The sequence below is a fragment of the Halichoerus grypus genome, chromosome 3, assembly GCF_964656455.1.
Source record: "Halichoerus grypus chromosome 3, mHalGry1.hap1.1, whole genome shotgun sequence".
NCBI lineage: Eukaryota > Metazoa > Chordata > Mammalia > Carnivora > Phocidae > Halichoerus > Halichoerus grypus.
Genome location: NC_135714.1, coordinates 172,565,310 through 172,592,949, shown reverse-complemented (window position 1 = coordinate 172,592,949; position 27,640 = coordinate 172,565,310). Strand labels below are relative to the sequence as shown.

The 27,640-nt window shown below is 35.5% G+C and overlaps 1 protein-coding gene across 1 annotated transcript in view; it reads left to right on the top strand.

Annotated features, from left to right (window-relative positions):
• Nucleotides 1-27,640, top strand: part of LOC118552487 (A disintegrin and metallopeptidase domain 3-like) — a 139,546-nt gene that overhangs the window by 72,880 nt on the left and 39,026 nt on the right. Inside the window, 5 exon segments of the mRNA XM_078068230.1 lie at nt 2,351-2,540; nt 17,240-17,338; nt 18,923-19,118; nt 19,584-19,674; nt 19,932-20,118. Coding sequence (XP_077924356.1) covers nt 2,351-2,540; nt 17,240-17,338; nt 18,923-19,118; nt 19,584-19,674; nt 19,932-20,118 — 763 coding nt within the window.

Genomic DNA, 27,640 nt, shown 5'->3' with positions numbered 1-27,640 from the left:
GTAAACCTGGAGGCATCTCAATTCTGGACTTCAAACTATATTATAAAGCTGTAGTCATCAAGATAGTATGGTACTGGAACAAAAACAGATATAGAGATCAATGGAACAGAATAGAAAACCCAGAAATGGACCCACAACTATATGGTCAACTAATCTTTGACAAAGCAGGAAAGAATATCCAATGGAAAAAAGTTTTTTCAACAAATGGTGCTGGGAAAACTGGATAGCAACATGCAGAAGAATGAAAATGGACCACTTTCTTATACCATACACAAAAATAAATTCAAAATGAATGAAAGACCTAAATGTGAGACCTGAAGCCATCAAAATCCTAGAGGGGAGCACAGACAGCAACCTCTTTGACCTCAGCCATAGCAACTTCTTATTAGACACATTGCTGGAGGCAAGGGAAACAAAAGCAAAAACGAACTATTGGGATTTCATCAAGATAAAACCTTCTTCACAGTGAAGGAAACAATCAACAAAACTAAAAGTCAACCTTTGGAATGGGAGAATATATTTGCAAAGGGCATATCTGATAAAGGGTTAGTATTCAAAATCTATAAAGAACCTATCAATGAACTCAACACCCAAAAAACAAATAATCCAGTCAAGAAATGGGCAGAAGACATGATCAGACATTTTTCCAAAGATGACATCCAGATGGCTAATGGACACATGGAAAGATGCTCAACATCACTCATCATCAGGGAAATATAAATCAAAACAACAATGAGATATCACCTCACACCTGTCAGAATAGCTAAAATTAACAACACAAGAAACAGGTGTTGGCAAGGATGCAGAGAATGGGGAACCCTCTTACACTGTTGGTGGGAATGCAAACTGCTGCAGCCAGTCTGGAGAACAGTATAGAGTTTCCTCAAAAAGTTAAAAATAGAACTACCCTATGATCCATCAGTTGCATAGCTGGGTATTTACCCAAAGGATACAAAAATACTGATTCTATGGGATACATGCACTCTGAGGTTTATGTAACAGCATTATCATCAGTAGCCAAATTATGGAGAGAGCCCAAGTGGCCATTGACTGATGAATGGATAAAGAAGATGTGGTATATATACACAATGGGATATTACTCAGCCATAAAAAGATGAAATCTTGCCATTTGCAATGGTGTGGCTGGATCTAGAGAGTATTATGTTATACCAAATAAGTCAGTCAGAGAAAAACAAATGCCATATGATTTCCCTCACATGTAGAATTTAAGAAATAGAACAGTGAACTTAGGGGAAAAACAGAGAGGCAAACCATAAAAGAGACTCTTAACTATAGAAATAAAACTGAGGTTTGCTGGAGGGGAGGTTGTGTGGGGGGATGGGTTAAATGGGTGATGGATATTAAGAAGAGCATTGTTGTGATGACCACTGGGAGTCTCATGTAAGTGATGAATCACTAAGTTCTATACCAGAAAGCAATGTTACACTGCATGTTAACTAACTGGAATTTAAATAAAAATTTGGAGAGAAAAAAATTGAAGAAAAAATGCGATGGTTGACTCTCAACTGGATCTTTTTGCTATAAAGTGCCAATATTGTGATGATGGTGAAATTTGGATGACATTATTTCCTGATTTTGAAGGGTCTTTTTTAGAATTAATGTCTATGTAGGAATTATACATTAAAATATTTAGAGTTATTAGAATCATGTTTGGCAACTTATTCATTGTTTTGGGAAAAATTTATTTTTTGGTCTATTTTTTTGTCATTTCTCTAAGTTGTAGATTGTTACAAAATGAAATAAACATTCATTAAATAGTGCATGTAGAAGTACAGAAATATTTCAAAAGGTAACAAAATAAAACAAATCTAGGGCTTATATATTTTATATAATTAGTGTTGAGATATTTTAATTGATTAATTTTGTTATCAAAATACAAATGATTCTCATTTTTCCTGTAACACCGTTATTATTTCTTCAGTTTTCCACATAAATTTTTCTAGTATGCTTCATTTTCTTATAATTAATGCTTATAATAATGATTATAATTGGGATGTTGGCAATCATAATGAAAATAATAGTAGAACATAGCTAAAGAGAGATTTTTTGTGTGGCAAACATTATTTGTGTTGTAATATATTTTAACTCATGTCACCTTAACTTCCTCTACTTGCTAGATGTCTATTGTATTGAATTACAATAGAAATAAACATTGCTTTTATTTACAACTTGTATTAAAGATAAAAATCCTCTCCCTTCCTTCTTGGCTCCTCTGTAAGTGCAGTATTACAGAATTTATGGTACTTTTCAGTAATTCATAGAGTGTTATTTTGATAGTGATTTTTTTCCATTTTATTCCATTTATCTGAGGAATATAATTTATTTTTAGACATTCCCATGGTGTAAAGTTTTTTAGCAGTTGCAGCATGGATGAATTTAAGCGTATGGTTTCACAGCCTGAATTTGAATGTCTTCGGAATCAAACAGTTTCAGAAGTGGTTTACCAAGGAAGAGCAGCAGCAGTTTGTGGCAATGGAATTTTGGAACCTCCCGAAGAATGTGATTGCGGCCTTGCAGAGGTTAGTGACAAACATTTCTAATTCATCTAAAGATTTGTTTTTGTGTTTCTCATGTAGTTTTATAAATGTAGATGTGATGTAGGAGGACCCTTTTTGAAAGAGTTTGCGGCTACCATTTTATTAAACATCCAAGATACAGAGATATGGGGCATGTGATAACTGACTCATCCTGAATTTGAAGCATTTGAAAAGCTTAAGTGAAGCATAAGTGTAGCATGGATTAAAGAGGTAGATTTTCTTTACGGTGTAAGCGTTAATAGTAACACCTACCTTCCTGTATCATAAACATTGGTAACATCAATCCTGTAATTATCACCTCAAGTATGTGAATTCCTCAAAGTGCCTGCATGGGTTCACTGTTACTACATGTATGTTGTACCTCCTCATCTCCTAATTTCCATCCTTGCATCTGAGGGAATGTCATTTATTTTAACTTGACTTCACAGAATTGGATTAATAATAATCCTTGGCTTTTTATTGTTATATTTAGCTTTTTGCTCTTACCCTTTTATTAGTTGTGCTTGGTAAGATGGCTAATCACTGCATTTTGTTGTGCCTGTTTTCACACACTTATGCATGGTGAGTTTTTGGAATGTTCCATGTTCATTTGAGAAGATATAAACTCTTGAATTATTAGAAACAAAATTCCTATATATAGAACTTGATTGCATGATAATTTTTAAGTGAATGCCTCAAATCTTCTGTATTTTTATGGATTTTATTCACCTGAACTCTTGGTACCTGAGAGATAATATTGATACCTACAACTATGCTGTTGGATTTGCCTAATTCTCAGTATATATTCTTCAATTTATACTTTCTGTTTTTTGAAGCTGTTTTCTACAGTGGAGACTTATATTATGATTGTTATATCTTCCTAGAAATTTAACTTTTATATTCAAATGCTGAATCTCTTTATCTCTAATGTTGTTTTAAAGTCTATTTGGTCTGACATATCTATATATCTATGCACAAATTAGCTTTTGTTAGTCAGTATTTCCCTGATATTTCTCCCTTCTCATTTAGTTTTTCTGTACTAGTAAGCTCAAGATCTACATTGGGTTTTGATTTACTATCCAATTTGTCTTTGATTTATCATATTATCCTCTTAAACATTATTGTGATTAATATTTTTGCATATTTTTAATTAACCAAAGTCCACAATTTATTTGGATTTCTTTTCTTTTTACCAAATAGCTTCTTTCTGATACCAGGATCTTCTCTAGGATATCTCATTACATTTAGCTGTTTTGACTCCTTACACTCCTCTAGATTGCATACTTTTTATGTTTAGTTGTCTCAAAATTTTCATATTTTCTATGTTCATTTTGCCATGTTTATTTTTTAATTGAATTTTTGTTCATTTCTTTGGAAACTTCATGCTTTGTTTTTCTTTCTTCCACCATTTATTGCAACAATTTAGTGGATCTGTACTTTTTATTTTCCTCTAGTGATTATTCTTGCATTCTTAGCATACATATTTAACCATATCTAGGCCACCTCCAAAATAATGGGATTTAACTTACATAAAATTCTTGTAAATAGTATATTTCTGTCACCTCTGTGCTTTTCATTAGAAAATACCCTGAAGATTTTATTCTCAAAATACTTTCTTTATTTTACCTATTGTTCCTTTTGGTTATTAGTATTTTTCTTTGCATGTCACAGTTCCCTCCTGAAAGAATTTCATTTAAATTATATTCTTTTTCTTAAAACATACTTTAGTATATTTTAGTTCCCTTGAAAGGAAGTTCTCTGCCCACTTTAACAATAAATATTTATGTCATACTTATCATTTCATTGTGATATAAAATACACATGAAATATATGCATGAAAGATGAATAAAGTGTGTTAAGGATAGATACTTAAGCGCCTGAATAATTTGTATTTAGGCCTCATCAAGTAAATTTGAAAATGATCCCTCCTCTACAATTTTCAGGAAGAGTTTAGGAAAGTAAGTATTAAACCTTTTGTGAATGTTTGGAAGAATTCACCAGTGAAGCCATCTGGTCTTGGTCTTATGATTCTTTTTATTTTTTAATTTAATTTAATTTTATTATGTTATGTTGGTCACCATACAGTACATCATTAGTTTTTGATGTAGTGTTCCATGATTCATTGTTTTCGTATAACACCCAGTGCTCCATGCAGTATGTGCCTTCCTTAATACCCATCACTGGGCTAACCCATCCCCCCACGCCCCTCCCCTCTAAAACCCTCAGTTTGTTTCTCAGAGTCCATAGTCTCTCATGGTTCATCTCTCCCTCCGATTTCCCCCTGTTCATTTTTCCCTTCCTTCTCCTAATGTCCTCCATGCTATTCCTTATGTTCCACAAATAAGTGAAACCATATGATAATTGACTTTCTCTGCTTGACTTCTTTCACTTAGCATAATCTCCAGTCTCATCCATGTTGATGTAAAAGTTGGGTATTTATCCTTTCTGATGGCTGAGTAATATTCCATTGTATATATGGACCCCATCTTCTTTATCCATTTGTCTGTTGAAGGGCATCTCGCCTCTTTCCACAGGCTATTTGGCTATTGTGGACATTGCTGCTATGAACATTTGGGTGCATATGGCCCTTCTTTTCACTACATCTGTGTCTTTGGGGTAAATACCCAGTAATGCAATTGCTGGGTCATAGGGTACCTCTATTTTTAATTTTTTGAGGCACCTCCCCACTGTTTTCCAAAGTGGCTGTACCAAGTTGCATTCCCACCAACAGTGTAAGAGGGTTCCCCTTTCTCCACAACCTCTCCAACATTTGTTGTTTCTTGCCTTGTCCATTTTTGCCATTGTAACTGGTGTAAGGTGGTATCTCAATGTGGTTTTGATTTGAATTTCCCTGATGGCTAATGATGATGAACATTTTTTCATGTGTCTGTTAGCCATTTGTAAGTCTTCTTTGGAGAAGTGTCTGTTCATGTCTTCTGTTCATTTTTTGACTTACTTGTTTTTTGGGTGTTGAGTTTGAGAAGTTCTTTATAGATCTTGGAAATCAGACCTTTGCCTGTAGTATCATTTGCAAATCCCTTCTCCCATTCTGTGGGTTGCCTCTTTGTTTTGCTGACTGTTTCCTTTGCTGTGCAGAAGCTTTTTATCTTGGTGAAGTCCCAAAAGTTCATTTTCGCTTTTGTTTCCCTTGTCTTTTGAGACATGTGTTGAAAGAAGTTGCTGTGGCCAATGTCAAAGAGGTTACTGCCTATGTTCTCCTCTAGGATTTTGATGAATTCCTGTCTCACATTGAGGTCTTTCATCCATTTTGAGTTTATCTTTGTGTACGGTGTTAGAGTTGGTCTTATGATTCTTAGGAGGTTTTTGATTACTGACCCTATCTCTTTACTAGTAGTCAATCTATTCATATTTTCTATTTCTTCATAATTCAGTTTTGGTATATGTATTTCTAGGAATTTATCCAGTTTTACTAAGTTGTTCTATTTATGGGCATATAATTGTTCATAGTAGTCTCTTATGAACCTTTGTATTTCTTGGTATCAGTTGTAACCTCTCCTTTTCCATTTCTAATTTTATTTATGAAACCTCTCATTTTCTTGGTGAGTCTTGCTAAAAGTTTGTCATATTTTTAATCTTTTGAAAGAATTGGCTCTTAGTTTCCATTGATCTTTTCTATTGAGTTTTCAGTCTCCATTTAATTTATTTCCATTTGATTTTTTAATTTTCTTCCTTCTACTAACTTTCTTCTTTTTCTACCTCCTTTATAACTATAAAGTTAGATTGTTTGAGATTTTTTTTGTTTCTTGAGATAAGCCTATATTGCTGTGTATTTCCCACTTGGAACTGCTTTTGCTGCATCACATACATTTTTCTGTGTTGCATTTAAATTTTCATTTGTCTCAAGGTATATTTTGATTTTTTTAAAATTTCTTCATTGACCTATTGGTTATTCACTAGCATATTGTTTTGCCACCACATATTTGTAATTTTTCCAGTTTTCATCTTGCAATTGATTTCTTCTTTCATACCTTTGTCAGAAAAGATGCTTGACAAGATTTTAGTCTTCTTAAAACTACTGAGACTTCCTTTGTGGACAACACATGATCTAAAATGGAGACTCTTTCATGTGCACTTGAGAAAAATATGTATTCTTGTGCTTTTGGATGGAATGTTGATCTATTAGTCCATCTGGTCAAATGTAGTTTTTTTTTTCTTTTCTTAGAAAATTAAAATAATTCTGAAATTCAGAAATCTACATTAATGTTTTGTTAAAACTGTGTGAAATTGTTTTTTTCTCCCCAAATTTTCATTTAAACTCCAGTTAGTTAACAGACAATGTAATATTAGTTTCAGTAGTAGAATTCAGTGATTCATCACTTATATATAACACCCAGTACTCATCACAACAAATGCCCTCCTTAAAACCCATCACCCATTTAGACCATCCCCTGCCCACCTTACCTCCATAAACTCTGTTTGTTTTCTATAGTTAAGAGTCTCTTTTATGGTTTGCCTCTTTCTTTCCCCCCTAAGTTCACTGTTTTATTTCTTAAATTCTACATGTGAGGGAAATCATATGGCATTTGTTTTTCTCTGACTGACTTATTTGGTATAACATAATACTCTCTAGATCCATCCACACTGTTGCAAATGGCAAGATTTCATTCTTTTTTATGGCTGAGTAATATCCCATTATATATATATATATACCACATCTTCTTTATCCATTCATCAGTCAGTGGACAATTGGGCTCTCTCCATAATTTGGTTACTGTTGATAATGCTGCTATAAACCTTGGGGTGCTTGTATCCCATCAAATCAGTATTTTTGTATCCTTGGGTAAATACCCAGTATGATACTGCTGGATCATAAGGTAGTTCTATTTTTAACCATCTGTCCCATTGTCACTGAAGACATCAGTGCCTAATTCTGCTTCTGCCTGCCATACCTAGCCAGATGATCCATAGAACCCATCTGTGTTGTATCTACAAAGGCATTATGACCTTATATTTGGTTTTCAACAAAAAAACTTATGATGTGTCTAGGTGGTCTTCATTATATTTATATAATGGAGTGTTTATCCATGAAATTATTAATGAACATTTAGGTTGTTTTCATTTGTGACTATTATGAAAAATGCTTCCAAAGAATATTCATGTTCAAATCTTTATTGACTTATGTTTTCATTTCTGTTGGGTAAATATCTAGGAGTAAGATTGCTGGGTCATACGTTAATTTACTGTTAAATCTATAATAAAATGTCAAACTGCTTTCCCAAATATTGTATTATTTTACATTCCAAACATCTGTGTATGAGAGTGGTAGCTGTTCCTTATCATCATCAACTTTTGTTATTGCCAGTCTTTTTCATTTTAGTCATTTGAACGTGTGCATTGTGGTTTTAATTTGTATTTCCCTGATGACTAATTATATTGGACAATGTTTCATATGATTATGGGACATTCATATTTCTCCTTTTTAAAGTGTCTGTTCAAACATTTTGCACATATTTATAGGGTTGTTTGCTTTTTCTATTATGTAGTTATAGAAATTCTTAATATAAACTATATACAAGTCTTTTGTAAGATTTTCTCCCAGTATGTGACTTGGCTTGTATTTTCTTAATGATATCTTTCAAAAAGTCAAAGTTTTTAATTGGATGAAGTTCAGTGTATCATTTTTTTCCTTTATGCATTATACCACTTGTGCCTTATCCATCCCAAGATTGTGAAGATTTCTCATAAGTGTTCTTCAAGAAGTTTATTGATTTTAGCTTTTATGTGTATATCTATGATCCATTTTAAGTAATATTTGTAAGTATCAGGGTATATTTTTTTCTATATGTATTTCCAATTGTTCTAGGCCCATTTGTTGAAAAATGATATTTTTCTTGGTACCTATGTTGAAAACAATATATCACATACTTTGTGTTCCATTGTTCCATATATCTATCCTTATACCAATACCAGCTCTCCTTACCTTAACTCATTAAATCAGGTAAAATGTATCTTCATATTTTGTATTTCTTTATCAATATGGATTTGGTGATTTTAGGTTTTTGCATTTCTATGTAAAATTTAGAATCAACTTTTCTATTTCTACTCACACCTAAAGAAAAAAGTAATTCTGATGGAATTTTGATTGGGATTTTTAAAAATCTATAGAAGAATTTGTAGAGAATGGACATATTCATAATGTTATGATTTTCAAACTGTGAGCATGACATATTGTTCCATTTATTTAGGTATCTTTAATTCTTAAAGTTAATCCTAAATATTTCATGTTTTTGAATGTTACTGTGAAGTGAGTACTTGTAAAAGTTTTAATTCCAGTATCATTTGCAGGCATATAGAAATAGAATTAAATCATGAAAGTTGTTCACTCCTCCTATTAATGTTATTTTGAATGACTGATTTATATTTTGAAAAATACTTACAAAATATATGTATCAGAATTATCAACAGAAATGAGTATATGAAAAAGAATATGCTTCTGGAGTTTATTCCAGAAATAGAGGAACATTTCAGTATTTTTCAACATATATTATTAAATTTAAAAAGAGAGAAAAATTGTAAGATATTACATATTGAAGAGAATTTGACAATGGTTTGGACAACTAGGAGAAAAGAAAATGTCCTTTTGAATCTCAAATTTCTCAATGATGAACCTTGGCTACCTATTTTATAAAGTTCTGGCTTCCAGTCTCATGATGGAATTCTGTTCCTAAAGCACAGGTGTCCTTACAAGTCAATATCTAAGCCAGGCATATAGTCTAGATTTACACTATTCATTGCGTATTGTGAAAACTTGCTCTCTACTATAGACTCTCTCTTTGAAACTAGCCTTGGAATTCCCTGTGATGTCATTGATTTTTGCTCCCCCCCACATTAATATTTAGTGTGTATTTGGTCCCCTATCTTCCTTGAGTACTCTTGATAATTTTTCATTAAAATATTTATATTGTGAACCATAACACACTTTTGTTAATATTGAAATATAAAAATGACAAAAGAATATCATCTGACTCCTGTAAATTTAAAACATGTTATATAGTAATAAAAGTTTGTTATACTTTAATAATACACTAACTTCATAGTTAGTGTAACTGAAGACATTGTATCTAATTTTCTTTGAAACATTACATGATAAACCAGGTATTACAAAAGATCAGGAATAAATTGTTATTTTATAAAAGCACCTGATAAATTTATCTCCTATTTTGGAAGGAAGACCCTCATTACAGCTTCTCTTACAACATACTACTCTAAACAATTCCATGTATTTTAGTTTTCAGAGTACAGGTTTATTCCTAGGTGTTCTGTTTTTTTTGGGGGGAGGCAGTTATAAATGGTGTTTTCTAATTTTTCTTTCTGCTACTTTGTTATTAGTATATAGAAACACTACTCATTTCTAGGTATTAATTTTGTATTCTTCAACTTTATTGAATTCATTTATTACTTCTAGTAGTTTTTTAGTGGAATTTTTGGGATTTTCTGAGTATAGTATTATGTTATCTGCAAATAGAGACAGCTCAACTTATTTACCAATATGGATGCCTCTTATTTCTTGTCTGATTGCTATGGCTAGGACTTCTAGTACTATGTTGAATAAAAGGGTTTGAATAAAAGGGTCCTTGTCTTCTGTGTGATCTTAGAAGAAAAGTTCTGCTTTTCCACACTGAGTATGATATTAGATGTGGTGAAAGAGCTGTACTCTGAAAACTGAAAAAACATTGATGAAAGAAATTGAAGATGACACAAACAAATGGAAAGATATTCCATGATCATGGATTGGAAAAATTCATATTGTTAAAGTGTCCATATTACCCAAAGCAATCTACAGATTTAGTACAATTCCTATCAAAATACCAATAGCATTTTTCACAGAACTAACACAAATAACACTAAAATTTATTTCGAATCACAGAAGACCCTGAATAGCTAAAGTGATCTTGAGAAAGAAGAACCATGATGGAGGTATCACAATCCCAGATTCCAAGATATACTACAAAGATGTAGTAATCAAAACAGAATGGTTCTGGCACAAAAATAGACACATCAATCAATAGAATCAAGAGCCCAGAAATAAATGCAGATATATATGGTCAATTAGTCTTTGACAAAGAAGGCAAGACTATGCAATGGGGTAAAGACAGTCTCTTACACAAATGGTATTAGAAACACTGGATGGCTACAATGCAAAAGAATGAAACTTGACCACTTTCTTAAACTATAAACAAAAATAAACTAAAAGTGAGTTAAAGACCTAAATGTGAGATCTAAAACCATAAAAAAAAACCTAGAAGAGATAGTAATTGCTATGGCATTGGTCACAGCAACATTTTTCTAGATATGTCTCCTCAGGCAAGGGAAACAAAAGTAAAAATAAACTGTTGAGACTTACATCAAAATGAGAAGCTTTTGTAGCCAAGGAAGCCATTAAGAAAACAAAAAGGCAAGGAGGTTCCAGAAAGATGACAGAGTAGTAGGACCCTAAGCTCACCTTGTCCCATGTTCACAACTAGATATCACTCATATCTGAGTCAATAAACTAGAGAGCAATCTGAAGACTGGCAGAACAAACTCCACAACTAAATGTAGGGAAGAAGCTGAATCTGGGAGGTTAGAAAGGGTAGAAACAGAGGTTGGGAGCTGCCCGAAGGAGGGAGTTACAGGCATGGAAAGTGGAAAACACCAGCAAGCCCACATGGGGAAAATGAATCCCCATAATGTCTGGTCTTGAAAACCAGATGGACTGAATTCTGTGAGGTTGTATAACCAGGGGGGCTTGGAGCCTAGAGCTTTAAAAGTCAGCTGACTCAGCACTGGACTAGCCTGGAGGGCAAGTAATAGCTGAGTCCCCACCCTTAAAAAGACAACAGCCTGCAGAGAGGCAATATAGAATGGACAGTTTGCACAACACCTGAGACAAATGGGAGAGATATTCCTTTATAAGGATTTTAGAGCATGTTGGGGGTCTTTTCTGGGAACAAAGGGGCTGGCAGCTGCCATTTTCCTCCCCAGTCCCCCAGCATAAACACAGAGCCACCTGCAGAAGGTGGTGCTACATATATACTTGCTACCTAACCTGCTAACACTGTGCTCCACCCACTGAGGACTGGCCCACTCTAAGGCTTCCAGCCTCGGAACTGGACTTAGTGTGAATTGTTTTAGTGTTGCACACCCCACCCAACTGCTGCCTCCAGGCATTGCATCCCCCATGGCATGGCCATCGCTTAGGGGATCCAGTTTTGGACTAATGGCTCAGTGTAAATTTTGCTCACTGCTATGTGTGCCCCACCCACCCACCACAGGTAGAGACACCACAAGACCTCAGCTTCTGCCACAATTCACGCCCAGCTAGCAGGGACACAGATACCATATGCCCCAGATTGTCACCACTGCAGCATGCCACCTGTAGAGGCTATTTTTAGGCTAATAGTCTTGAGCAATGGAATGTAGAAAGGGCCCACAGTGACCACCTGGCTGAATACAGACAGGCCCATCAGGTGACCCACCTCAAAGTATCCATAGGCCCTAACTAACCAATGGGTTACTTACAACTAGGCACAGTTACCAAAATACCTCCTCACCTTCTCACTTTAAATATGGTCCCCATCCACTGCCTTATTGCAGACAGCCTCATCTTTGCTGTGTATTCCCCCCTTCCACATTCCCTCGCAGTATATTCAATAAACTTCTATCTCCTTTGTTCTGTCTTGGGTGAATCCTTTCACTGCCTGATCATTGGCTTTCACCCAATCATTGCCCCACATTTGGGGGCTTCCATCTGATTGAGAGAGAGACACCACACTGCATCCCCATCTGCTACTGCTAACATGCACTGTAACCCTGGCGACCACCTTGCTTTGGGGGAGCCAACCTAAGACTACTGGTTCAGCACAAATTTTGCTAATGCTGTGAGTGCCTTATCCAGCCACCACTTTGCTCCATGCCCAGCCCCTGGGCTCATAGATGCTTCACACTGTGGCCAGCCACCACATGATCCTGGCCACCTTGGCAGCCACACACACTGCACCCTGGCTGCTGCCATTAACATGCACCATGCTCCTGGCCACTGCTGCACTTTGGGGGAGCATGCCTAGGACTAACAGCTCAGTGCAAATTTTGCTAAGATCACCACCCCACTGTGAGCCCTCCTGTAGTTATGTCCCCTGAGAGCTAGCCTGCCTGGGTTTCATTGACACCACAGAGAGCAAGCACTGCCCACAACAGGCAGAGATTCAGTACAGAAGTCTAGACTGAAAGGAAAAGATACTCAGACACAATAGCAGGACAGAAGCAACACACATAGGAGACTCCTCTGAAGTGCCAGGTTCTGATGAACAGAGGACACTGCATGGCAGGGCACTACAGGACCTCTTCTTCATAAAGCCACTACTTTTAAGAGCAAAGGATATAAATGACTTTCCTAACACATAGAAACGGAGAGGTAGACAAAATGAGATAGAAAAATTTGTCCCAAATGAAAGAACATGGCAAAATCACAGCAGGAGATCTAAGTGGAATAGAAATAATATGCCTGATAGAGAATTTAATGATTATAAAGATACTCACTGGACTTTGGAAAAAAGTAGACGGTATCAGTGAGACCCTGGACAAAGAGATTAAAATAACATACCAGAGATGAAGAACTCAATAAATGAAATTAAAAATACAATGGATGGGTTGAATAGTAGGTTACAGGAAGCAGAGGAATGTATCAGTGACCTAGAGGATAGAATGGAAAGCAATCAAGCTGAACAAGGGAGAGACAAACAAATATGGCATAATGAGAATACACCTAAATAACTCAGTGACTCCATTAAGCATAATCACATTCACATTTTAGGGATCCTTGAAGGGGAAGAGAAAAAAAGGGAGGCTGAAAATGTACTTGAAAAAATAATAGCTGAAAACTTCCCAAATCTGGGGAGGGAGACAGACATCTTGTTTCAGGAGGCACAGAGAGCCCTTGACAAATTCAACCCGAAGAGGTCCACACCAAGACACATAGTAATTAAAGTGGCAAAAAATAGTGATAAAGAATTTTAAAAGTTACAAGAGAATTAAAGATAGTTACATATAAAGGAAACCCCATAAGGCTATAAGGTGATTTTCCAGAAGGGAGTGGCATGATGTATTCAAAGTGTGGAGGGAAAAATCTGTATCCAAGAATACTCTTATCTAGTAAGGCTATTATTCAGAATTGAAGGAGAGGTAGTTTCTCAGACAATCAAAACTAAAGGATTTCATAACCACTGAACTAGCTCTAAAAGAAATATTAAAGAGGTCCCTTTGAATGGAAAGGAAAGACTATAAGTAAGAATATGAAAAATAGAAAACACAAAAGCAGTAAAAATAAGTGTTTTTGTAAAAGTCAATCAAGGTATGCATAAAATAAGAGGATATAAAATATGATACCAAATACTGAAATGTGAAGGGGAGAAGAGTAAAGAATGAGTTCAAAATTAAGCAACCATCAGTTTAATACAGACTGCTATATGCAGAAGATGTTATATATAAATTGAATAGTAACTACAAATCAAAAAACCAGTAACAGATATGCAAAAAATAGAGTAAGGTATTCAAGTATATCACTAAAGAAAACCAACAAGCCATGGAAGAGATAAAGAGAAAAAAAGATCAGAGAAAAGCTACCCAAACAACTATAAATGAAGTAACAAAATGGCAATAAATACATACCTATCAAAATAATTACTTTTAATATAAGTGGACTAAAAACTCCAAGAGACAGAGGGTGTCAGAGTGGATAAAAAAAGACCCATCTACATGCTGCCTACAAGGGACTCATTTCAGACCTAAAGATACCTGTAGACTGTAAAGTGAGGGGATAGAGAAAACTAACCATGCAAATGGAATGTAGAAGAAACCCAGAGTAGCAATACTTGCATCAGACAAAATAGACTTTTAAAAAAAATTTAAATTCCGGTTAACACATAGAGTAATATTAGTTTCAGGTGTACAATATAATGATTCAACAATTCTATACATCACCTGGTGCTCATCAAAATAAGTGCAGTCCTTAACCCCACCACCTATTTAACACATCACCCTACCCATCTCCCTTCTGGTAACTATCAGTTTGTTCTCTATAGTTAAGAGTCTATCTCTTGGTTTGCCTCACTCTTTCTCTCTTTTTTTCCCTTTTGCTCATTTGTTTTGTTTCTTAAATTCCACAAATAAGCGAAATCATATATTTTTCTTTCTCTGACATATTTCGCTTAGCATAATACTCTAGATCCATCCATGTCATTGCAACTGGCAAAATTAATTCTTTTTTATGACTTAGTAATATTCCATCATAAATATATGCCACACATCTTTAATCTATTCATAAATCAATGAACACTTGGGCTGCTTCTATAATTTGGCTATTGTAGTTATTGGCTACAATATTTGGCTGCTATTAACATTGGGTGCATGAATCCTTTGGAATTAGTATTTTTGTATTCTTTGGGTAAATATCTCATAATATAATTGCTGGGTTGTTGGCTAGTTCTGTTTTTAACTTTTTGAAGAACCTCCATACTGTTTTCCAGCATGGCTGCACCAGTTTTCATTCCCACCTACAGTACAAAAGGGTTCCCCTTTCTCCACATCCTTTCAAACCAAGAAACAGACTCTTAACTATATGGAAGAAACCGATGTTTACCAGAGGGGAGGTGGGTGGGGGGATGAGTTAAATAGGTGATGGGGATTAAGGAGTGCACCTGTCATGATGAGTACTGGGTGATGTATGGAACCTGAAACTAATATAACACTGCATGTTAACTATACTGGAATTAAAATAAAGAAAAAAGAAAACAAAAAGGCAACCTATTCAATGGGGCAAGATATTTGCAAATGATATATCTGATAAGGGGTTAATATCCAAAATATATATAGAATTTATATAAACACCAAAAAAATAAATAATCTGATTTAAAGTTGAATAGACATTTTTCCAAAGAAGATATCCAGATGGCCAATCGACACATGAAAAGATGCTCAACATCACTAATCATCAGGGAAATGCAAATCAAAGTCACAGTGACATATCACCTTATACCAGAAAGAATAGGTAACAATTAGAAGGACAAGAAATAACAATTATTGGTGAGGATGTGGAGAAAAAGGAACACTTGTACACTGTTGGTGGGAATTTAGATTGGTGCAGCCACTGTGAAATACAGTATGGAGGTTCCTCGAAAAATTGAAAGTGAAATTCATATGATCCAATAATTCCACTACTGTTATTTACCCAAAGAAAACAAAACACTAATGCAAAAAGATACACACACCCCTACATTTATCACAACATTATTTACAATAGCCAAGATATGGAAGCTATTTAAGTGTCCATCAATGCATGAATGGATAAAGAAAAATGGTGTATACACGCACACACATACACAATGGGATATTCTGCAGCTGTAGGAAAGGTTGAGATTCTGCCATTTGAGACAACATACATATACCTAGAGGGCATTTTTCTGAGTGAAATCAGTCAGACTGAGAAAGACAAATGCCATATGATTGCACTCATAAGTGGAATATATTTTTAAAAAAAGACAAATATATAAACAAACAAAAAGCAAAATCAGACCTATAAATACGGAGAACTGATGGTTCCCAGAAGGGTGGATGGTGAATGGTTGGGCAAAATGGGTGAAGGGGAGAGAGAGATACAGGTTTCCAGTTATGGAATGAATAAGTTACAGGAATAAAAGTCACAGCATAAGGAATATAGTCAATGATATTGTTAGAATGATGTATGGGGACTGATGGTAGCTACACTTATTGACCTAGCATAATGTATAAACTTGTCAAAGCACAAAGTTGTACATCTGAAACTAGTGTAATATGCTGTGAGCTATACTCAAAAATATTCAACATAAAATGAAAATAAATGAATACATATGTATAACACTAACATTTTACACACATACTATAAACTCACATATTTAGTGGAGTCAGGGTGGAGTAAAGTTTTATCCATAAAATTAAAGAACAAAACCAGAAAAAAAAAAAAGATTATTGTACTCAGATTCATGAGTCTACCATTTCAAAATATCACAATATCAAGAAGTTACCAGAAAAAAAAAAATCAAAAGTAAATTGTCATGACAAATTTTAAAATGTAGTGATAATATGTTGGTGGCTAGGAATTAATATCATTAATATAATGCTTATAAATAAAGGAAATAAACAGAGGAATTCATCAACAGAAATATAAAATAAATCATAATGTGCAGATATATAAAATTTTCAGCACACGAGTAATAAAAATAATATTGAAACAAATATAAAGTTATTTGTGCCTATCCACTTTACTAATTTTTAAATATTACTATCAGTCTTGTGAAACATCACTCTTTTACTATATAGGAAGAAGAAAATAGTATATTAAAAGAGTCATTATTATTTTTGTACTCTATTATCTAATAATTTCTAGAATTAATGTTTAATGTAAGGTCTTAGAGCTAAAAATATAATGACAAACTTTTTTCTTTGAAACATTATTTACGTTAATAACATGTTATAATTTAGAATCTCTATTCTGTCACATCCATAAATTGTTATATACTCCCAAGATGCTATCTTGAGGAGGTCTGGTAAAATAAAAAAGTATTCCCCAAGTAATTAACTTGGTGAAATATTTTGTATATTTTGACAATAAGTACAATTATTTATTTGATTGAAAATTCCTATTACTTAACTCTTATATTTGCTTGTAGGAATGCAGTCATAAAAAATGTTGTAATCCTAATGATTGTACTCTGATTGGATATGCAGAGTGTGGCAATGGACCATGCTGTGATAGAAAAACTTGTCTGGTAAGCTTTCAAAATACTACATGATTACTTTCCATAATTTTTTGTATTCTTATGTGTTCATTTTTATAGAGTTTTTTAAACTGTTTTTTTACACAGCTTTCAAATATGTAACTTTATATACCTGACTCATACATAGTTGATTTCCAAGTTCTGAGGATGTCTTTAGATCTTTTCCAACCTCCTTAGCTGTGCCTTTCACTGCATTGTTTTTAATCTACTTTGGCCCCATCCGTTTTTATTCAATATTAATTCCAGATTATTTGGACACTATGAATTCCTCTTGGTCATACCTGAATGTAGCTCTTCATGATCAGGCAACTTATGACAAAATTACAAATAAGCCACCCAACACAAAGTTGACATACAATGTTTGAATAAACAATAATAATAATAATCTCATTTTGAGAACAGCAGAAAAGGAGTCCATGTAGAATAGTCAGCAACATGTAGCATGTCTAATACTGAAGTTTAACTTTGCAAGGACTCCTGGTCCCAGAAGTAGATTGAATCCTTGACTTCCCTCGGGACGTTTTCCATTCAATTTTCCTTTATAGCCACACCTGAAAGGAGACTGAGTAAGATTTGTCTTTTGGGGATCGCTTCATTGTAGCATCTTGCCTTTTCTGTGTCACTTTCAGGAGTCAACGACAATTATAGAAGCTGATTAATTAGAGATCTTGATTGCCAGATTTCAGATTTGCCAGGTTCTCTGTCAATGAAATCTCTTCTAACGTCATTCTACTTTGTTCTATGTGTGTTCTTTTTCACTCTATGTTCTAATAACTAAAGCCAGTGGTACTTATCTTCAAGGAGCATGAATATAGAGGCAAGCCTAGAGTTTCTGCCACTTAGCAATAAACCTTGTTGCTCTTCCCTTCACCAGAGCTCTCATCTTGGCCTTTGTCTCCAAATCAGCAGGATTGAGCAATAAGGCTTTTCTACACAGTCCCTTGCCCCTTCCCTTACACACAGGGATAATTCCTACATTTGGTAGAGCCTTTAAAAACATTAAGGTGAAAATCATGTACCATAACATTTGCCATTTTCAGGTGAACAATTTAGTGGCATTCAGTACATTCACAATGTTGTGCAACTGCCACCTCTATCTAGTTCCAAAACATGTTCCTCACTAAAACAGGAGATTCCCAGCCCTTTAAGCCCTTGTTCTCCTTTCTCCCTTCCCCTCAGTCCCTGGCAACCACCAATTTGTATTCTGTCTGGAGTAACCTATTCTGGATATTTCATATAAGTAGAAGAATAGAATACATGACCTTTTGTGTCTGCTTTCTTCACTTAACATAGTGTTGAAGGTTCATCCACCTTGTAACATATGTATCAGTGCTTCTTTATATGGCTGAAAATATTCCATTGAACGAATATACCACGATTTGTTAATCTAGTCATCCATTGATGGACATTTGGGTTTTTTCCAATCCATTTCACTGGAGCTTTTAAGTAAACTCATAATTTGACTTTAGTTAAAAATGTAATAATAATGGAAATGACAGAAATACATTGCTCTTAAGTGTTTTACATTTTTGGTTTACTACTTTAAAAAAATACTGATTTTTCTTTGTCTCACAGATAGCTGAAAGAGGACGTTTATGTAGGAAAATGACAGATCCATGTGATTTTCCAGAATTTTGCAATGGATCATCTGTATCTTGTGTACCTGATGTGAAATCTGCTGATTTAGAACCATGCAATAATAAGACTGCCTATTGCTTTAATGGAATATGCCAAGATCCGGATATACAGTGTGAAAAATTATTTGGGAAATGTAATAGTTGTATCTTTTTTTCTGGGGTTCATTTTCAAACTGTATTTTTCTAAAGTCAGTAATCTATCCAATAGCCACCATAAAAGGTACTGTTTGTGTAAATTCAAATTTGAAAATGAAATTGTGAATCGATGTGACATTGAACTATGTAAGGAGGCAAAATAGACCAATAAATACAGGACAAAAAAAAAAAAAGAAGGTATTAATCAAATTTCAGGTGATTGGGGCAAAGAAGAATAGAATATTAGAATTGTAGATAATAGAACAAATGACTGCTTTCTTAATCATTTCTGCCTATGATATAATTTTCCTATTCTCAAGTGGGTAGTTTTTAGTGTTTCTCCTTTTATAGCCAGTAGATGACACTAAAAATTTATAGTAGATGACACTCACTGGGCATTGCTATAGTCTAGATGTCCCTATATTATTTTTTTAAGATGAGTAATTGTAACTTTATATTTTCAGTTGCTAAAGTTTCTACTTATCTATGTACACAAGAAGTGAATTTTCAAGGAGATAATTTTGGAAACTGTAGAGAAACGCAGTGCAATTTTGGGTGTGTATTTAGATAACTATACTTTTTCAAAAGCATGTGTGTGTGTGCAAAAATAAGTTAATACAAATGAGAGATGAACCTAGTATATACAGATGAACTTATTTGTTATACTTCCTAAGATGATGTATGTTCTGAATAACTTTGATGTTATGATCTGGGTAACATTTTGAATTATTTTCATGTTTTGAACTGTTATTTACTTAACATATTGTGTCAGTAAGTGACATATGAGCTTTTTTTCTGCCTTCTATTGACAGGGATATCCTTTGTGGAAAGATAGTTTGTCACTGGACACATTCAGAAATAGTACCAACAACAACTTATGATGTTCAATATACTTACCTTGGAGGCCATATCTGTTTGTCAGCGTTTTTAAGAAATAAAACAGCTTCAAGTGTGGATATTACCCAAATGAACAATGGCACTATGTGTGGAGTAAATAAGGTAAATAAAAATTTTACTTCATTCCATATATGTGTGTATCTGAGTGTCTGTGTATGTGTTTGTGCATGAGAGAGAGGGAGAGAGAGAAAGAGAGAGAGAGAGAGAAAGAGAAACAGAGAGAGAGAAAGGGACCTAAAGATTTTTCATTTATAATTAATGTTACAAATTTTGGTTACTATATCATGATCTTAAGATTCAAACATCAGAATTTCTATTAGTCAAAGGAACGCTTCCTCCACAGTCATTGTATTATTATAAATTTTTTTATTATTATGTTAATCACCATACATTATCATTAGTTTTTGATGTAGTGTTCCACGATTCATTATATGCATATAACACCCGGTGCTCCATGCAGAACGTGCCCTCTTTAATACCCATCACCAGGCTAACCCATCCTCTTACCTCCCTCCCCTCTAGAACCCAGAGTTTGTTTTTCAGAGTCCATTGTCTCTCATGGTTCATCTTCCACTCCGATTTCCCCCCCTTCATTCTTCCCCTCCTGCTATCCTCTTCTTCTACTTCTTTTTTTATTTTTAACATATATTGTATTATTTGTTTCAGAGGTACAGATCGGTGATTCAACAGTCTTGCACAATTCACAGCACTCACCACAGCACATACCCTCCCCAATGTCTTTCACCCAGCCGCCCCATCCCTCCCACCCCCCACCACTCCAGCAACCCTGAGTTTGTTTCCTGAGATTAAGAATTCCTCATATCAGTGAGGTCATATGATGTCTTTCTCTGATTGACTTATTTCGCTCAGCATAACACTCTCCAGTTCCATCCACGTCTTTGCAAAAGGCAAGATTTCATTCCTTTTGATGGCTGCATAATATTCCATTGTATATATATACCACATCTTCTTTATCCATTTATCTGTCGATGGACATCTTGGCTCTTTCCACAGTTTGGCTATTGTGGACATTGCTGCTATAAATATCAGGGTGCACGTACCCTTTCGGATCCCTACATTTGTATCTTTGGGGTAAATACCCAGTAGTGCAATTGCTGGGTCATATGGCACCTCTATTTTCAACCTTTTGAGGAACCTCCATACTGTTTTCCAGAGTGGTTGCACCAGCTTGCATTCCCACCAACAGTGTAGGAGGGTTCCCCTTTCTCCTCATCCCTGCCAACATCTGTCATTTCCTGACTTGTTAATTTTAGGCATTCTGACTGGTGTGAGGTGGTATCTCATTGAGGTTTTGATTTGGATTTCCCTGATGCTGAGCGATGTTGAGCACTTTTTCATGTGTCTGCTGGCCATTTGGATGTCTTCTTTGGGAAAATGTCTGTTCATGTCTTCTGCCCATTTCTTGATTGGATCATTTGTTCTTTGGGTGTTGAGTTTCATAAGTTCTTTATAGATTTAGATTTTGGATACTAGCCCTTTTTCTGAGATGTCATTTGCAAATATCTTCTCCCATTCTGTCGGTTGTCTTTTGGTTTTGTTGACTGTTTCTTTTGCTGTGCAAAAGCCTTTTATCTTGATGAAGTCACAATAGTTCATTTTTGCTCTTGCTTCCCTTGCCTTTGATGATGTTTCTAGGAAGAAGTTGCTGCGGCTGAGGTCGAAGAGGTTGCTGCCTGTGTTGTCCTTTAGGATATTGATGGACTCCTGTCTCACATTGAGGTCTTTCAACCATTTGGAGTCTATTTTTGTGTGTGGTGTAAGGAAATGGTCCAGTTTCATTCTTCTGCATGTGGCTGTCCAATTTTCCCAGCACCATTTGTTGAAGAGACTGTCTTTTTTCCATTGGACATTCTTTCCTGCTTTGTCAAAGATTAATTGACCATAGAGTTGAGGGTTCATATCTGGGCTCTCTGTTCCATTCCATTTATCCATGTGTCTGTTTTTGTGCCAGTGCCATCCTGTCTTGATGATGACAGCTTTGTTTTTTTTTTTAATTTTTTTATTGTTGTGTTAATCCCCATACATTACATCATTAGTTTTAGATATAGTGTTCCATGATTCATTGTTTGTGCATAACACCCAGTGCTCCATGCAGAACGTGCCCTCCTCAATACCCATCACCAGGCTAACCCATCCTCCCATCCCCCTCCCCTCTAGAACCCTCAGTTTGTTTTTCAGAGTCCATCGTCTCTCATGGTTCTTCTCCCCCTCCGATTTCCCCCCCTTCATTCTTCCCCTCCTGCTACATTCTTCTTCTTCTTTTTTTCTTTCTTAACATATATTGCATTATTTGTTTCAGAGGTACAGATCTGAGATTCAACAGTCTTGCACAATTCACAGTGCTTACCAGAACACATACCCTCCCCAGTGTCCCTCACCCAGTCACCCCATCCCTCCCACCCCACCCCCCACTCCAGCAACCCTCAGTTTGTTTCCTGAGATTAAGAATTCCTCATATCAGTGAGGTCATATGATACATGTCGTTCTCTGTTTGACTTATTTCGCTCAGCATAATACCCTCCAGTTCCATCCACGTCGTTGCAAATGGCAAGATCTCATTCCTTTTGATGGCTGCATAATATTCCATTGTATATATATACCACATCTTCTTTGATGATGACAGCTTTGTAATAGAGCTGGAAGTCTGGAATTGTGATGCTGCCAGCTTTGCTTTTCTTTTTCAACATTCCTCTGGCTATTCAGGGTCTTTTTTGGTTCCATACAAATTTTAGGATTATTTGTTCCATTGCTTTGAAAAAAAGTGGATGGTATTTTGATGGGGATTGCATTGAATGTGTAGATTGCTCTAGGTAGCATGGACATCTTCACAATATTTGTTCTTCCAATCCATGAGCATGGAACGTTTTTCCATTTCTTTGTGTCTTCCTCAATTTCTTTCATGAGTATTTTATAGTTTTCTGAGTACAGATTCTTTGCCTCTTTGGTTAGATTTATTCCTAGGTATCTTATGGTTTTGGGTGCAATTGTAAATGGGATCGACTCCTTAATTTCTCTTTCTTCTGTCTTGTTGGTGTATAGGAATTCCACTGATTTCTGTGCATTGATTTTCTATCCTGCCACTTTCCTGAATTCCTGTATGAGTTCTAGCAGTTTGGGGGTGGAGTCTTTTGGGTTTTTCACATAAAGTATGATATCATCTGCAAAGAGTGAGAGTTTGACTTCTTCTTTGCCGATTCGGATGCCTTTTATTCCTTTTTGTTGTCTGATTGCTGTGTCTAGGACTTCTAATACTATGTTGAATAGCAGTGGTGATAGCGGACATCCCTGTCATGTTCCTGACCTTAGGGGGAAAGCTCTCAGTTTTTCCCCATTGAGAATGATATTCGCTGTGGGTTTTTCATAGATGGCTTTTATGATATTGAGATATGTACTCTTTGTCCCTATACTCTGAAGAGTTTTGATCAAGAAAAGATGCTGTACTGAGGCGCCTGCATGGCTCAGTCATTAAGCGTCTGCCTTCAGCTCAGGTCATGATCCCAGGGTCCTGGGATCGAGCCCTGCATCGGGCTCCCTGCTCAGCGTGAGGCCTGCTTCTCCCTCTCCCACTCCCCCTGCTTGTGTTCCCTCTCTCACTGTCTCTCTCTGTGTCAAATAAGTAAAAAAAATCTTTTTTTTTTAAAAAAGGAAGGATGCTGTACTTTGTCAAATGTTTTTCTGCATCTATTGAGAAGATCATATGGTTCTTGTTCTTTCTTTGATTAATGTTGTATCACATTCATTGATTTGCAGATGTTGAAGCAACCTTGCAGCCCAGGGATAAATCCGACTTGGTCGTGGTGAATAATCCTTTTAATGTACAGTTGGATCCTATTGGCTAGTATTTTGGTGAGAATTTTTGCATCCATGTTCATCAAGGATATTGGTCTATAATTCTCCTTTTTGATGAGGTCTTTGTATGGTTTTGGGATCAAGGTAAAGGTGGCCTTATAAAACGAGTTTGGAAGTTTTCCTTCCATTTCTATTTTTTGGAACAGTTTCAGAAGAATAGATATTAATTCTTCTTTAAATGTTTGGTAGATTTCCCCTGGGAAGCCATCTGGCCCTGAGCTTTTGTTTGTTGGGAGATTTTTGATGAGTGCTTCAATTTTCTTAGTGGTTATAGTTCTGTTCGGGTTTTCTATTTCTTCTTGGTTCAGTTTTGGTAGTTGATACATCTCTAGGAATGCATCCATTTCTTCCAGATTATCTAATTTGCTGGCATATAGTTGCTCATAATATGTTCTTATAATTGTTTGTATTCCTTTGGTGTTGGTTGTAATCTCTCCTCTTTCATTCATGATTTTATTTATTTGGGTCCTTTCTCTTTTCTTTTTGATAAGTCTGGCCAGGGGTTTATCAATCTTGTTAATTCTTTCAAAGAACCAGCTCCTAGTTTCGTTGATCTGTTCTACTGTTCTTTTGGTTTCTATTTCATTGATTTCTGCTCTGATCTTTATTATTTCTCTTCTCCTGCTGGGTTTAGGCTTTATTTGCTGTTCTTTCTCCAGCTCCTTTAGGTGTAGGGTTAGGTTGTGTATTTGAGACCTTTCTTGTTTCTTGAGAAAGGCTTGTGTTGCTATATACTTTCCTCTTAGGACTGCCTTTGCTGCATCCCAAAGATTTTGAACAGTTGTGTTTTCATTTTCATTGGTTTCCATGAATTTTTTAAATTCTTCTTTAATTTCCTGGTTGACCCATTCACTCTTTAGTAGGATGCTCTTTAGCCTCCATGTATTTGAGTTCTTTCCAACTTTCCTCTTGTGATTAAGTTCTAGTTTCAAAGCATTGTGGTCTGAAAATATGCGGGGTATGATCCCAATCTTTTGGTACTGGTTGAGACCTGATTTGTGACCTAGAATGTGATCTATTGTGGAGAATGTTCCATGGGCACTAGAGAAGAATGTGTATTCTGTTGCTTTGTGATGGAATGTTCTGAATATAACTGTGAAGTCCATTTGGTCCAGTATGTCATTTAAAGTCTTTATTTCCTTGTTGATCTTTTGCTTAGATGATCTGTCGATTTCAGTGAGGGGGGTGTTAAAGTCCCCCACTATTATTGTATTGTTGTTGATGTGTTTCTTTGCTTTTGTTATTAATTGGCTTATATAATTGGCTGCTCCCATGTTGGGGGTATAGCTATTTACAACTGTTAGATCTTCTTGTTGGACAGACCCTTTAAGTAGGATATAGTGTCCTTCCTCATCTCTTATTACAATCTTTGGTTTAAAATCTAATTTATCTGATATAAAATGTGCCACACCAGCTTTCTTTTGGTGTCTGTTAGCATGGTAAATGGTTTTCCACCCCCTCACTTTAAATCTGGGGGTGTCTTTGGGTCTAAAATGAGTCTCTTGCAGACAGCTTATTGATGGGTCTTGTTTTTTTTATCCAATCTGATACTCTGTGTCTTTTGATTGGGGCATTTAGCCCATTGACATTCAGGGTAACTATTGAAAGATATGAATTTAGTGCCATTGTATTGCCTGTAAGGTGACTGTTACTGTATATTGTCTGAGTTCCTTTCTGGTCTATGTTGCTTCTAGGCTCTCTCTTTGCTTAGAGGACCCCTTTCAATATTTCTTGTAGGGCTGGTTTCATCTTTGTAAATTCCTTTAGTTTTTGTTTGTCCTGGAAGCTTTTTATCTCTCCTTCTATTTTCAAAGACAGCCTAGCTGGATATAGTATTTTTGGCTGCATATTTTTCTCATTTAGTGCTCCTAATATATCATGCTAGTCCTTTCTGGCCTGCAAGGTCTCTGTGGATAGGTCTTTTGCCAATCTAATGTTTCTACCATTGTAGGTTACATATCTCTTCTCCTGAGCTGCTTTTCGGATTTTCTCTTTGTCTCTATGACTCGTAAGTTTTACTATTAGATGTTGGAGTGTTGACCTATTTTTATTGATTCTGAGTGGGGTTCTCTGTGTCTCCTGGATTTTGATGCCTGTTTCCTTCCCCAAATTAGGGAAGTTCTCTGCTCTAATTTGCTCCAATATACCTTCTGCCCCTCTCTCTCTTTCTTCTTCTTCTGGCATCCCAATTATTCTAATGTTGTTTTGTTTTATGGTATCACTTATCTCTCGAATTCTGCCCTCGTGATCCAGTAGTTGTTTATCTCTCTTTTTCTCAGCTTCTTTATTTTCCATCATTTGGTGTTCTATATCACTAATTCTGTCTTCTGCCTCATTTATCCTAGCAGTTAGAGCCTCCATTTTGATTGCACCTCATTAATAGCCTTTTTGATTTCGACTTGGTTAGATTTTAGTTCTTTTATATCTTCCAAAAGTGTTTTTTTAATAATTTCCATGCTTTTCTCAAGCCCAGCTAGTATCTTTAAAATCATCATTCTGAACTCTAGTTCTGACATCTTACTAATGTCCATACTGATTAGGTCCCTGGCAGTTGGTACTGCCTCTTGTTCTTTTTGTTGAGGTGATTTTTTCCATCTTTTCATTTTGTCCAGAGGAGAATAGATGAATGAGAGAACAAAATGCTAGCAGGGTAACAATGTCCCCAGGAAATAGACACTAAACAAATCCGAAAAGACCTGAAACCAGGGGAAAAGAAAGGGAAAGAAGGAAAAAAGAAAAAAGAAAAGAAAAAGATAAAAACAAAAAAACAAAAACAAGACAAAACAAAGAAAACAGAATATGATCAAATATGATCAGGCTGGTGCATAGATCAGTGCCACACTAGATTTTGGGAGTATTTTGGTCTGTTAGAAGAAAGTGCCTCCCAAAATTTTAAAGAAAGAAAAACTTATATATGTACAAAAATAAGGGTTAATATGATGAAGGGATGGAATATGACTGTAAAGATGAAAATTATAAAATATTTTTAAAAGGAATTGATGATAAGAAGTTAGTTGAAAAAAGAAAAGAAGAGGATTTAAAAAAAAAAGGGAGAGAATGTGATCAGGCAGGAGACTAGAAGAAAGCCATACACTAGAGATTTAATGCATATTTTGATCTGTTAGAAGAATCTGTAAAGAGAGAAGAAATATATATATATATATATATATATATATATATATATATATATATATATACCAAAAATAAGGGTAACTCCTATGACTCTAAAAATGAAAAATAAAAAAGATTTTTTTAAAAAAGGGATTGATAAGATGTTGGTTGCAAAGGGAAAAAGAAAAATTGAAAAAAAAAGACAGTTAAAAAAAATACTAACTTTGAAAAACTAAAGAATCATCTGGAAAAAGCCATGAATTCTATGTGCAGTATTCCCCTAGCGCTGGAGTTCTGCCGTTCTCATTGATCGGTAAACTTGGTCTTGGCTGGCGGTTCTTGCTGATCTTCTGGGGGAGAGGCCTGTTGCTGTGGTTACCAAATGTCTTTGCAGGAGGTGGATTTGCCCAGCCCTTGCTGGGTCCGGGCTAAGTAATCTGCTCCGTTTGCTCTCAGGAGCTTTTGTTCCCTGAAAGCTTTCGGTACAGCTTTGGAGGCTGAGAGTGAAAATGGCAGCCTCCCAATCTCTGCCCTGGAGGAGTGGAGAACTTGGGGGCCCCACTCTTCAGTGTGCCCCCAGGGAAAAGCAGTCAATCACTCCTGTCTCCCCGGTCTCCAGCTGCACTCTGCGCTCACCTGGCCT